This window comes from Osmerus mordax, chromosome 14, assembly GCF_038355195.1.
Source record: "Osmerus mordax isolate fOsmMor3 chromosome 14, fOsmMor3.pri, whole genome shotgun sequence".
Classification (NCBI taxonomy): domain Eukaryota; kingdom Metazoa; phylum Chordata; class Actinopteri; order Osmeriformes; family Osmeridae; genus Osmerus; species Osmerus mordax.
This window is the reverse complement of record NC_090063.1, coordinates 11,436,925-11,450,717: the sequence shown is the minus strand read 5'-3', so window position 1 is coordinate 11,450,717 and position 13,793 is coordinate 11,436,925. Positions and strand designations below refer to the sequence as shown.

The 13,793-nt window shown below is 40.6% G+C and overlaps 1 protein-coding gene across 1 annotated transcript; it reads right to left on the bottom strand.

The window, feature by feature from the left end:
• Window positions 1–767: 767 nt before the first annotated feature.
• hmx1 (H6 family homeobox 1) lies at window positions 768–2,633 on the bottom strand. Its single transcript, XM_067250931.1, has 2 exons — window positions 2,342–2,633; window positions 768–1,387 (listed from the first exon to the last, which is right to left on the bottom strand). Exons 1-2 carry the CDS (start codon window positions 2,631–2,633, stop codon window positions 768–770), a joined length of 912 nt encoding a protein of 303 aa, XP_067107032.1.
• Window positions 2,634–13,793: the final 11,160 nt, after the last annotated feature.

Below are 13,793 nucleotides of genomic sequence, written 5' to 3'. Positions count from 1 at the left end.
ATATATGCTTCTAAGTCAGTCTTAGATCTGCATGTTCAGGAACTTCATGCATTATAAGCTAAAACCTTATGAGAACTAGAATATGCAAGAAGTTTACAACCTTTGATGTATCCTGATGTTCGACAATGCATGGTCTTATATGATGTAGGCCTATACAGAACGCAAGGCTATGCCGAAATGTTGTAGCATTTATACCTTTTGTATTGTTGAACATGTGCTCTATTATTACGTAAGCTCTAATTGTTCAAACACACTGGCTTTGTTTCTGCAACGAGGTAAACATAAAAAATTATTCCGTTACAAGCTCATGCAATTCTTGGATTTTTTTTTATGGTCCTTTTGACACAATTTGACTTAATTTCAAGGGAGAGACAGTACACTCAATTTCTGTGATTGATTTTATTTACCTATGTGGAAAAGTGACAACATTGGAAAATTGTGGCTTTGAATATAAAAGTCTTTGCAAAAATAAGTGTGTATTCAAACATATCGAAAATTGTTGGCCTTCCCTGCCCCTCCATGGCCCCCGCATGCGTTCAAACACTAGGCTATATTCTGTGCTGTGACAAGTAAATTAGATACTTTGAAGAAAACTTAACATACATAAATAATCAGTTATTGTGATGTCAAATGTAGTTTTTTTTCTTTGGGTGCAGTAGATATGTAGCCTACTTTATTTACTGCGGCCATTTGATTTATTGCACGATTCGAGAATAGAATAATTATATGAACAAAAATCTATGAACAAAAAACATGTCTCTTAAAATTCATACGAAGCCGGTCATTTGGGACCGTAGCATACTCATTGAATGAGCGAAGGAGGACAGTGGGTAATTCATTGAATTCGAGAATCCCATAAGAGGTGATGAGATCTGGGGCATGCTGACGTTGAAGCCCAGAGTCGGAGGCGTGGAGCTTTCGTGGTAGAGAATTGGAACCCTGACAATCAGTTGGGTCGAATGGGAAACATTGGCGGCCTCGAGGTCCGCAGCCAATTGTCTCTTCCACTTGTTCCGTCGGTTCTGGAACCATATTTTGACTTGTGTTTCCGTCAGGTGTAATGAGGTGGCAAGGCCTGCTCTCTCAGAGCTGCTGAGATACCGCTTCATGTCGAATGTGGACTCCAGCTGAAATACCTGACTTCGACTAAACACGGTCCTGGTCTTCTTTTTCCTTGCCGAATTCGGATCCAACGGGGTGTCTTGGTCCGACCTCTCATCATAACCATTTGGCGTCTCGTCGTTATCGTCGGTTAGGCTACTGTTGCCAATTCTACGGTCAGTTTCGTCGCTCCCATCTGTTGGTTCGGATACTGCCGGGGAATCTCTGTCGCTGGTTGATATGGAGCAACAATGGTCGTCTGAGCTCCTGGTCTCGTCTTTAGGACCTGGATGAAAATAAACACAAAGAAGCATAATGAGTAATGATATCTGTTTAAACGCATTGGTAGCAAATCGTATGCTATAATTAGGTCAAATAATTGGGCTGTGGATGGTATTGGCAAATGAGAGCCTTTGAAGAGGCCTGTTTGAGATTAGGAATGAAAGAGTAGGGAATGGCAAAGTATGGCGACCAATGAGTGCACCTGACATGCGTAAAGTGAGTGTTAACCTATTTGGCAACAGTTTTGGGCCACACAACTGTTATAACACAACTTAACAACATTATGTCTTGGACATATTATTATGGTCTAAAATGTCCTTTCCTGCCCAGGCAGAATTGTCTTGTGCAGGCTTGAGTTGTCCTAAACAGTATAACAGTCTTGTCTCCTCCAGAGCCTTCTCATTTGTTTACCAGTCGAAGCCCTTGTCCCTTTGCCCCCGCGGGGTTAACGAATCGGACAAACCAATTGCACTCTTTAGCCTCCTAACGAGTTTAGAAAGCACACTGGTGGATGAGCAGAAAATAACGGGGTGGCGCCCTGGCTCCAGCACTCCTCGCTGCATTAGTTGGTTTTACTTAATGAAGCACGAATCTGAATTTGCCAGCGCGTAATTACTTCCGTGGCTGTGAAAGTAGTGCGAAGAAATGCTCAGCAGGCTAGTCCAACGAGAGAAGTATCTACCTACAGTATAGTGCGTACACAGTTATTAAATTACATCGACGTTAGACATTGATGTGCTATTGAGTTCAACAGTGGCGTTTACATAGGCTAATAGGCTATTAATCAAATTAAGCTTTGGTATATAGCATTTATTTAACACAACCTTGTTTTGTGCGGTTGTAAATCACTTCAAACCCGGGTGGTGCCTCTGCTAAAACCGTTGTTTATTTACATGGGATTAGATAAAGCACTGTACAAACAGCTTGATCTTCTCAGACATGCAGTAGGCCTACTTACTTCTAGATCTTCCCAGAGGTTTCATCTTCAAGGCATCCGTTTCTCGATACCATTCCAACGATGAGTCTCGAGGATCTGCGTAGTAGCCAGCGGGTGCTTGACCGCTCACCAGCCTACCGTGGTCGGCTATCACTTGGCTGGAGCATACCCTTGCGTCACCACTCTCTCCGGCAATAGAATCCTTGCCGATGTCGGTAGACTCAGTTCTCGTCGAGCCAAGCAGATTTTCGATGAAAAAAGACGAGCCTCTCGAGGCCGTTGCAGTCTGGTTATCTGTCGGCTTGTTATGCATATTTTACTTTAGAAATAGGCCAATGTCTCTAAAGCTTTCCCGATCCCTTGTCCGAAGTTCCCTCTGCAAACCTTGTTTACGCAGAACGAAAAAGTCCCCTTTTTCGTGCGTCCCGGCCAAAGCTCCGAAATGCCATTTCAAACAGCAGTACTTCTCCGTGATAAAAACTTCGGTCCGAAAAGGATTGGGAGAACCGTGGCGCCGGGACGAAGCAGACCGGGACGTAGTAGTCTAAAGAGAGACGTGAGTCCAGTTAAACGCTTAACAAGCCGAGGGCATCCAGTGATTGGACAAGCACAACGGCAAATGGGTTTACTCAAGGAGAGGGGGAATTACTCTGAATCTCCCCTGCGTGCGATGCTGTTCGTGTGTGACAGAGATTGAGTGTACGTACAGTACGTACGTGCACGCCTGAATATATCAACGCGTGCGCCTCCAGGGCAAAAAGCATCCCCTGTCAGTGCTGCGCATTTATTTGGGTCAATTAGGGTGCAAATCAAAGTACAGATACGGCGGCGGCATGCATCAGAGGGGTTGGGTTCCGCACTACAGCGAGAAAGGGAAGCGCTCACGGTGGACACACAATACACCACCGCCTATTGGCTAGCCAAGAGTGTGCTGTATGTGGCCAGTCATCCTTGTTCACGTGGGGGAGGGGGGGGGGCACTCAATAACATCAGTTCAGACGATAAAGTCATGTGTCCCCTTTTATGCACTCACTATACGCTCGTCCATGGCCGGAAGAAAGTAAGATGTCATTGTTTTTTTCACCATTATATTTGTTTGTGATATAGCCTACTTGAAGTTTAACCGTTGACCGTGGACCGTTATTAATAAGACAGGCCTAATTCAGTAGTAAGTTCAACAATTGAACCGTGAAATCTAGGTATTCCAGTTTGAGTTAAAATAGATATGAGTATTTTAACTTTCAGTATAACCTAGGGGTTATGCCTACGTTTTTATGAACTTCTTGTCTATAATTACTGCCATGTGACATTTGTTGTCGTAGTTGGCCAAGTTGGCTGAGCGCTAATACTCTGACAAGCAAATGCAATCGTTCTTTTTAGTAGGCCTACACAAAGTTATGCTTCTTAAAGTGCTTAAAAAAGTGGATATTTGCAGCTGAATGCTGCATATTGTGAAAATAGGCAATCGAAAAATAAGGGTTAAATAATAATTTATCAAGTGCGTTACAGTGTCTACACACGGTTTACCCATGGTTTGTATTCAATATATTTTGCGAATAGCTCTCTTCACAATTTAAGATGAAATGGAAAATCGAGGCATTTATTACCTTTGAGTCAACGTTATTGACCTTTTTATACGTAGGCTTACTACCGTTGCTCCTGTACTTTCCCCGCGGTCAGACTTACCCTTTGACAAGGAATCAGGCTAACATAATGGACAGGAATGAACGTTGACGTGACCCTTTGACTGCAGAGGTCACGCACCTGTGTCCCACTCAAAAGCGTAATTGTGCGTTTGGTAATTTGTTCACTTTTTGTTAGTTTATTCGCTTCAGAAGGACATTTTGATTTAACATCAATGTAAATATAGTAGACTGTATAAACCTGTATTTATGTGCATACCTCTGAAACAGTATGTGTTGCACGCCTCAACAAATCTATTGCACGAATCAACATGCAGTAACGTATAATTTGAATGCATGAGATTCTCGATAAACGACATAAGGATCTTAAATTCAGGCCAATAGTATCCTAATATTCGTGACTACAGATGGTGAATATTTGTTCACAAGAAAATCTCTAAAACGTTTATGTTCAAATGATCCATAATTAAGTGACACATAATAGCTTTTTTTTTATCTCCTTGAACGTAGTTGTATGCTACAGCCAGGAGGAAATGTTGAAAACATTTAGCTCCTATTTTAATATTTTACCTAAATCAAAAAACATCACAGTTAAAACAATTAGTCTTATTGTTTTGTAAGTCCAGGTGTAGCATGAGCACATGAAGGAGAAAACAACATAAAAAGTATATTTGGCATTAAAACACCATAAACAAGTAAGCAAGTAGGCCTTCAATCTGAAAATCTTAAAGCATAAGAATATCCAGCACTTTGTTTTATAATTGCTGATATTCATAACAATTGTGTCAATCATAGAATGTTTGTCTATCTGAGGATGGTACACACATGTATATCTGGTACTCTGAGTATGCGTGTGTCGTATGCAGGAGTACTTGGCTCACATGTCTCTGTGTATGCATGGTCTCTTCGATGTAGCACCCCTGGGCCAGTGGCCCTTGCTCCCAGGGCACACAGGCGGGCCCCTGGAAGCCTCCTTCTCTCACCCCTGATCCTCATCCACACTGGCATGCCCTTTAGAGGGACAGACACACAGATACACTGGGGCCTCTTCAGCCTCTGTGGCTTCCAGTGACCCCCCCCTCTCTCTACTTTCCCACATCCAGGTCCTTAGACCACCCACACCTCAGCTGGGCTGTGGATGAGAGGCTGTGGTCATCTCTAAGCAGAGGCTACGGGGATAGATGAAATCTACGGGGATGGAGGCTACAGGGACCGATAGAGGGTACTTGGACTGATAGAGGCTACAGGGATAGGTAGAGGCCACGGCCAAGCCTCCCATGGGGATGGAGCTGGGGCATCGAGGGTCCTGGACGATTCCAATATGAAGAGATAGGGAGTGTGTGTATTCAGTCAATGGCAGACAGCTTGACCTAGTTCTCCCCAGTGTCAGTCTGGCTCTTTAAGGTCTCTTCAGAAACGCTGCAGTCACTGCACATTGTCCTCAAATTACTTCACGCCTTTTTTCTATATTTCTCATTTATATTTATATCTCTGAGACGAAAAATATAGTTGCACTTGGTCTCAGTAGTGGAAGGCCAAGTCTGAGTTGAGTCTCAACTGCTGGTGCATGATTTGAAGTATTTATAAGATGGTGAGCATTCATGTTTGGCAGTATAGTTCTGCATCAGAAAGCTCTCTCTCTCTCTCTGAGGGGTGAGATGAATAGAATGTGATAAGCTTTGTTTCTTATTTTCAAGCTTTTAACACATTTTTATAAATATGCTTTGGGAACATGCAGATGTAATTATCTAATTGTGGGTGCTCTAGAGATCAGTGTACACATGTTTGACTCTTTTAGTTTCCATATGAGGATAGATCTGTCTGTGCAGCTGTGACTGGTGTGTGTGTGTGTGTGTGTGTGTGTGTGTGTGTGTGTGTGTGTGTGTGTGTGTGTGTGTGTGTGTGTGTGTGTGTGTATATAAACATGTGTTGGTGACTGGGGATAAACAACACTGTCTACACAGATGGGCTTCTTGAAGCTTCCATACAGATACTCAAACCAGAGATGTTTTGTGATTGCGCCCCCTGTTGGTCAAAGAAGGGAATTCCAACTTGGTAGTCTGCTGATTAACAAAGCTCTACTCATCTCTCTTTCTCCAATCCCCTCTCTTTCTGTCTCTCATTGTCTCTCTCTCTCTCTTTGTCACACACACAAACACACGATTGTCCTGCTTAGTTGTGTGCAATGAAACACACCTCCCTGGTGTGCACAACCACAGACATACTTAAGCATTCTTGCTTAGCCTGTGTGCTTGTTTATGAATAATTCACTATGTACAGTAACTTTAATGCTACCACTCTCCTCATATATAACATTAGCCAAGGTTGGCATACTTCACCAGACTTTGTGACGCCAGCAGACAAAGCATAAAAGTGGGCTTTAATTGCAGATAATCGTTGTCACTCTTGGAACGTCGACAGAACAGCCTGAGAGCAGATAAATATATTGGGTTTCTGGGGTGCTTCATCATGGACATGAGCACAGACCTGAGTTGATGTTGCAAAATGTCCAGAATGAGAACTCTGTCTAGAATAAAAAACTGTGAAGAATGAGAACTCTGTTTGGAATAAGACCTCACTTCAGAGCTCATGCTTCAGACTTTTGGAAAAGACCTCGGACGCCAGGAACGGCTCCAGACAGCCGAGTTAGCAAAGACTGCCGCTGTGTGTTCACAAGTGTGGGTTCGAACCCATAAGCAGAGTTGGGTATGGTTCTGAGATTAGGCCTGAGCTTCACAGCACTCTGTGAACATGATGTATAGTTGAAAAAAGGACTGATGTACAGTATTTGCTTTATTTGCACATTATTTGGATTATAGTGAGTTGTTAAATAAATGACAAGTGTGTTTATGACAAAAAAAAATACAGATTGTAGTATTTGTATTGTTTAACAAATACTCTTTATCGACCTGAAGGGATTTATTTGAAACGGGTACGGGTTCATAAATGTACATGATGCTATTCAGACAACGCCCCCTTAATTTAAGGATAGATTTAAAATATGTAGGCTATTTGTCAATAAATAATCTAATAATCTCTATCACATATAAATTAAACAGTTGGTGTGTATTAATCAACATAAACCATTATGTAAACTCTGGATCAAGTAGGCCTAATCGGCTGTAGATTTAGCCTACGATTCCGAAATTAATATTTAAAAAAACGACACAAACGTTTTCGTTGCAGCACATTTTTAAGCCATAGAATTAGTACTTTTCCTCGTCTATATATGTCGGAGTTTGTTTTTTTTGTATACGAATGTCCGTTTGTTTAACCTCTTTGCGGTACGTTAACCCCTGTCAAGGCGGGCTCGTCAGCGGAACACAAAGGGGTAAGAAACGGGAGACCCCCGCCCTTCGCAGTCCCGCGTCCCAAATTTAAGCTCTCTCGCTAAGAAAACTTTCTAACTCCAGAGGCCTTTCGACCCAAAGCTAAGCACTGCACCGAAAATGCATTTAGGCTGTTGAGCTATTTAGCATCGTCAGGGTTTGGGAGAACTAGTGAGTGTGTCAACATTCTTCTTTAGAAAGCTGATAAGATTGTTACACGTGTAAACTGCAGACCAAAGATTCATTTGTTTGAAATGTATGTTCAATTTGAATGGATATTGATAACCTTTTCATTTTATTTGTGGACAACCGATTTGTTGGATATTTAGGTTATTTTTTCACCCACCAGAAGGTGTTTGATGAAATAGTCTCAATATTGTGTATCTATTGTAAATACAGACTAAAAAGACCCATGGGACCTATTTCACTACATGATGTTTGCCTACATCAAATTGATCATCTTAACTGGAATTTGAATGAACCGGGTCTGGGGTTTTGAAGAAACTATTAAGCTAATATAGGAAACTAAATATGGCTTTCCAAAATCTCCCATAATAGTTGAAAGAACATGGTAGAGCATTGCCCGGTTCACCCGGAGTATGGGGCCCTGACACTGGAGCCATGAGCTGCATGTTCTTTTGGATTAGGCTACCGCAAAACGAACATTAATAGGCTTACCGCAAATTAGATCGATGTGCTTAAGATCCCCAGAAGTGCATACCTTTCAATGCCATTAAAGTAAAGCTTTGAAATCAGGAATGTGTGTCAAACTGGAATATTATAAGATATGAGAATTATAAACGTTCTTAATTCAGTGCTGTATGCCAGTAAAGAACTGGCTGTGTTTAGGCTACATTTAACCTTGTACAGGCAGCATTCTTTTTCTTTATACATTCTGTTACTGAACCATAGGGAGTTGTCTTAGTTCAATATGACCTAGGCCTACGTTACTTCCTGAGTCATGAGGCTAATGTGTTATGAGGATGTCATTTTCTTCAAATAAAGTCATAGTTTTCAACGCATAAGCCGATATTGTGAAATATACATCTCTATTGGCAAGAAATAGCTGCACGCGTGTATGAAATAGTTTGCTTTGATCCACAAACGAAAAAGAACAGTCCGTAATTGGTAAGTCGTATTAGTCGAATAATCAAACGTTTAATGCGCTTATGTTATTTACAAAAAAAATCCGATCAAGCAACAGCAGTACAGCATAGGCCTAATTGCTTATAAAGTTTTCACAGAATCACAGCTTTGCGCAACTGGAAGAAAACAGCTTTCACTCAAAGTTAGACATCATGTGATTGTTGCTCTTGGTCCAGACGATTATTTTTTCAAAGTCCTTTTCATAGCTTTTTTTTGCTTTGTTGCTCAGGATGTCAATTCATTGGTATACCTACGGGGGTGGGGGTTAATACGTGTTTGTCTTCCAATGTCTCTTATACGCTCAGATGCTCTCCTATCGAATTAAGCGATCGCGTGAGAAAGAAGAAGGGCAAGACAAGCGCAATGAAAGGGAAGGCGTCTCGGGCACGCGCGACGCCGCTCGACGCCCTAGAGGTTAAAGCTATTGTGCATGCGCGCAGCTAATTAAACACCCGCTTTCCAATTTGCTGAAATAACTTCTCGTTCCGACTCTCAACATGACATCAATTGGACCCTGGGTTACTTTAAGCACTTCTCATGCTGTATTTTAATAGCCTGCACTTATGGCATCGGGATCTGTTTGGGCTTCACATCCTCAAAGTGGACGAATTAAATAAAATAAACTCAATAGCAGCTCATGGGTATAGGGTAACCAATGGATGAAATAATCATGATCCTCGCATAGAGAGGCTGGAAAGAATTTAAAAGGGGGATTGAGTGGGGGATAGGGATGGAATATGATACAGAATAATATGGAGAGAATGGGGCTAGTAGCATATAAAAAGAATGAGGAGTCATAGAAATGGACATAGACAGAGTCCAAGACTTGGAGAAAAGAGACTTAGGTAGAGAGAATGCAGGCTGAGTGAGTTAACCTGTAGTGACATAAGAGTATAGAGTGTAATTGTTTTTATTTTGTGTGTATGTGTGTTTGTGTGTTAATGTATCTGTGTGAAGAACACAGGCTGGTCCACAGTGTTCTGTTTTCCTCAGTTTTGTCACGCAACGTTCGTCTATGGCCCCACCCCTCCCAATACCCTTACCAAGCCTATCTCTTACACATACCAATGTCCCCTACATACGCCACCCTACACACATACACACCGATGTCCCCTATACCCCACCCTACACACACTAATATCCCATTACACATCTTCTTAGCACACACACACATACACAAACTTGTAAGTGTAAGTGCACTTTTCGGGGACTGTGACCAGGAAAACTCAAATGTACCTATGTGTTTTAAAGTGCAGAGATGAGTTAATGAACAGCCCTTCGGAGGGGATTTCAGTTTGATCATCTCCTCTTGAGGTACATCTCCACAAAGGGGTGGCACAACCAGGGATGTCTATATGTTTGTGTTAAGTGATCAGAAAGTATAGAAAATATTTATACTAATAAACATTCACACACTTGTGTATACGCTCTGGATAAGAGCGTCTGTTAAATGACTAAATGTATACATAAGTGTGTTAAGTATAAATATTTTTTATTTATAATATTGAATGGTTTAAAATCAAATGTATATGCACATATATTCATATACTCAGAGTAAGACACTAAGGCTAAACACATTGCAGATGTTCAGAGATGTTCTTTATTAACATGTGTGAAATGCAAATAAAAAATAAATAAAAACCCGTTTGTGTATTTAATAATATTTATATAAACCTTTGGGAGTATATTTAATACAATAAAAAAAAAATATATGATTCATATATTTGTTAATTTTATGACAAACAACAATTACAATTCAGTAACTAGTGTCTAATTATGTTGTTTGTTACAACAGACCCATCGGTCTCTAATGTAAATATTGTTAATTGTAGTATGGTAAAGCTATGGATTGTGTGCTATGATGTTTTAATAAAAATAATTTTTTTATAGAAAAGTTGTATTTATAGAATATAAATTGTCTTTGTATATCAAATTTGAACAGTTTCTAAATATGCATGTATCCAAATTTCTTATGATATTATTAGAAAATCTATTGATTTTTATTTATTAATTTTTTAAAGAAATTTCATATGCAAACATGTTCTAATTTGACTCTTGCTTGGATAGATTTAAATACAATAAATACATTTAATAAAGATTTGTAGGTATTTTAAATAAATAAAAAATACCTAAAAGCATATTCCTAACCCTATGAAACCTGATGATCACTAGAATCCCTTTTGTATTTAAAAATATTTTACACATACACATGTGTATATGATATACAGTGTGCATTATATACTGTATACACACATGTAAACATAGCTACAGAATAAATATGTGTATATATATATATTTTTTTACAACTATCTATTTGGCCACAAACACTGAGAAGTGTATATATCGATTGCAATTACCTTTTACTTTTACTGCTTGCGCCTCTCCTCCAGTGAAAAGGAAACTAAACTATGGTTGCACATTCTCTTCACTCTGCCAAGTGAAAGTGTTCTAGAACTGGATACATTATGTTGCTATGGGTGACATTGTTGGGTCATAAAGGCATGATCATGATTAGATACATGGCGGACGACCGCTGGGCTGAGGCCTGTGTGTCTGTTTTCTGATTGGATGAGCAAATGCAGTTTCCTCTCTCACTGCGGGTCTCCTGGCCTTTGTCGAGGCTCTGATTGTCAAGACCCATTTGCACCCCCTCCCTTCTCACACACACACATACACGCACACACTTCATTCTGGAGGAGGGTCAATAAGTTCTTCCGTCCCTGACAGTTCAACTGAAATAGTTTTTCTATTATGCCTTTAATGGGCTGCTTTAAAGGTTTGTGCATCATAACTAACATTATACTACAATACTTTTTTTCATAATTTGTTTTACACATTCATACATACATACATACATACATACATACATACATACATACATACATACATACATACATACATACATACATACATACATACATACATACATACATACATACATACATACATACATGCGTATACACACACACGCAACGCACACACACACTCACACTATAGGAGTGTGTTACACTTTTTCCCCAGTAGATGACATCAAAGGCACATAATTCACTTCAAGGAACCATGGATCATTCTGAAAATAGTTTTAACAGTGTGTTGCATTGACCACAAGGTGGCACTCATTTAAAGGTAATGCTTGTAGAAAGTTTTCTTTTACTATACCTTGAGGTTGGCATGGTAACGCTATGCCGATAATTCATAAGTGAAAGTGATACGATGTTTCAAGATATCGGTTCAACTCTTATGTCAACTCTTATGTATATCTCAAATGTTTTGAGTTTCTCAGGTTTTCTCGTAGGCTTGCTAATTACTCAACAGTCCCCTATGAATAATTTGTATGGTCTAATTGGCTTTACTGTGCACTGTAACATGCCTACTTGTCTCAGACTTCTTTTAAAAAATGTATTTATTTAGCATTGCTTTTTCCTCACTAAGATTGATATTTATGTACTTCTTTTGTTATCTATTTTCTGTGATTTCTTTTCATGGTGTCAGTCCGACTTTGATGGTATGGGCTGAAACAGAAGTGCTAAATATTCAGAGTATTGACACTGCATAGTATGTGATGTTCAGAGACATGGTGTGACTTCTCAGTGTGTGGTGTGTGTTAGTGTGTGTGTTTGTGTGTGTGTAACGTGTTCCTGAAGACAGAGTATGCATGTGCACATGGATTCATATGAGTATTTGCACAAGTGTATGTGTATATGCTTATGTGTGGGTGTATCACCACAAGTGTGTGTGCATATGCGCGTGTGTGTATGCCATTGTACCAAATCATTTGTGTCTCTCATACCATGTACCATAGACTTTGACAGGCAACAGTTCCTCCAGTGCACCAAAGAGGAGAGATCTGTCCCGCGTAGCATCCTGGCTTAAAGACGAAGCAAATGTTCAACCGTAGACACAGTCATCCACCAAGTCAGCAGGCGGGCCCAGAGTCGTTTGTCAAACTCGTTCTGCATCACCGGTTGCAACGCACCCCCGTCTCTGGAACAAGGCGGCCAGTCAGGAACTTCATTATTAGTCTGGAACTGGGCTGTATTCAAATGTGTGGAGCGTCGTCAGGTCGTTAAAAACTCAACTGACTGATTTCGAGCGAGAGATCTGAGCCAATGTCATAGATAAACCAGAATAGTACAGCATCTTCTGCAGCAACGCAGAGAGATGGAGACGTGGGGCTGGAATGGCAATTTATGATTATTTAAGAGACGTCAGTGAGACAGACATTGCCAGGGATGTCTGATTAAAATGAATGATTAGAGAGATCAAAGGAAGAGGGGGAAAGGAAGGGGGAGGAGATATCTAATTTATCACCCTATCCTGTTGGATGTAGATCAAATGATACCTGTAGACAGATGTATAGCCCAGCCAATCCCAGTTTGGGGCCTCGTCAATCAATTCTTGGTGTGGTTACATAGTTAATAGAAAAAAAAGAGAGTTGGGCGAGATGGGTTTAAAAGAAAGAAAGAGAGCCATGCCAGAGCTCCAAAATACGAATGTGGGTTTCACAAATGTCGAAGGCGTTTCAAAAGGCAACTATTTTATTAAGAGTAATCTATTATGTTATTCTTTTGTACTGCTTTTGAAGCCGTTTTTCCCCTAAGCTGGATGGCAGGGGGAAGAGGTGACGTGTCTGCGGTGAAAACAAACCAGCCCCCGAGCTCCAGAAGTATAGATGCAACACTTCTGAGAGAAACACATTCAGAGAACAGCAGAACAGCTGTCATAGAGGCAGGAAGGTGTGAGAGGATCTGACAACACGAGAAAAATAGATACATAGACCGCCCCCTCCGTCCTTAAAAAATTATAATCTATACAAATCCAGTTCCACTCAGCAGAAACTGTCATAATCTCTCAATTAGAGCTTTTTTTGGCCCCTCAGTGAGAAGGGGATTATGGGTAGCTATGTAGCAGATCTCAGAGGATCGTCACAATATTAGTTTTATCGCTGGTGGATGTAACTTCTGACCTGGCCTACAAATCATGGCTGGGAAAGATTGTGTCAAAGAACAGGGGATGTTATTGGCTTGTGTCTACTGAAGACTGTAGGGATTTGTAGTGGGAGTGTTTGGGCTCTGATGTGAGTATGTGGGTGTATATTTTCTGTGTACATGAAGCTTGGGTCTTTGTGAGGTCAAGAGGTCATACAGCAAGGCCCCTCACTGAGCGAATATAGACGTGGAACGCACTCTGTCCAGACTCTTAGGAGACAGTAAGAAGTAAACAGGCGCAAATAGGGCTTATATGAGTTATGACGTCTTCACCTGTTTTGCCTGTTCTACTGTATCAATGTACTGACCACTGAGACCCTGTAAGGAAGCGATTCTGTGCATTCTATGTTTGAACATGTCCAGCTAA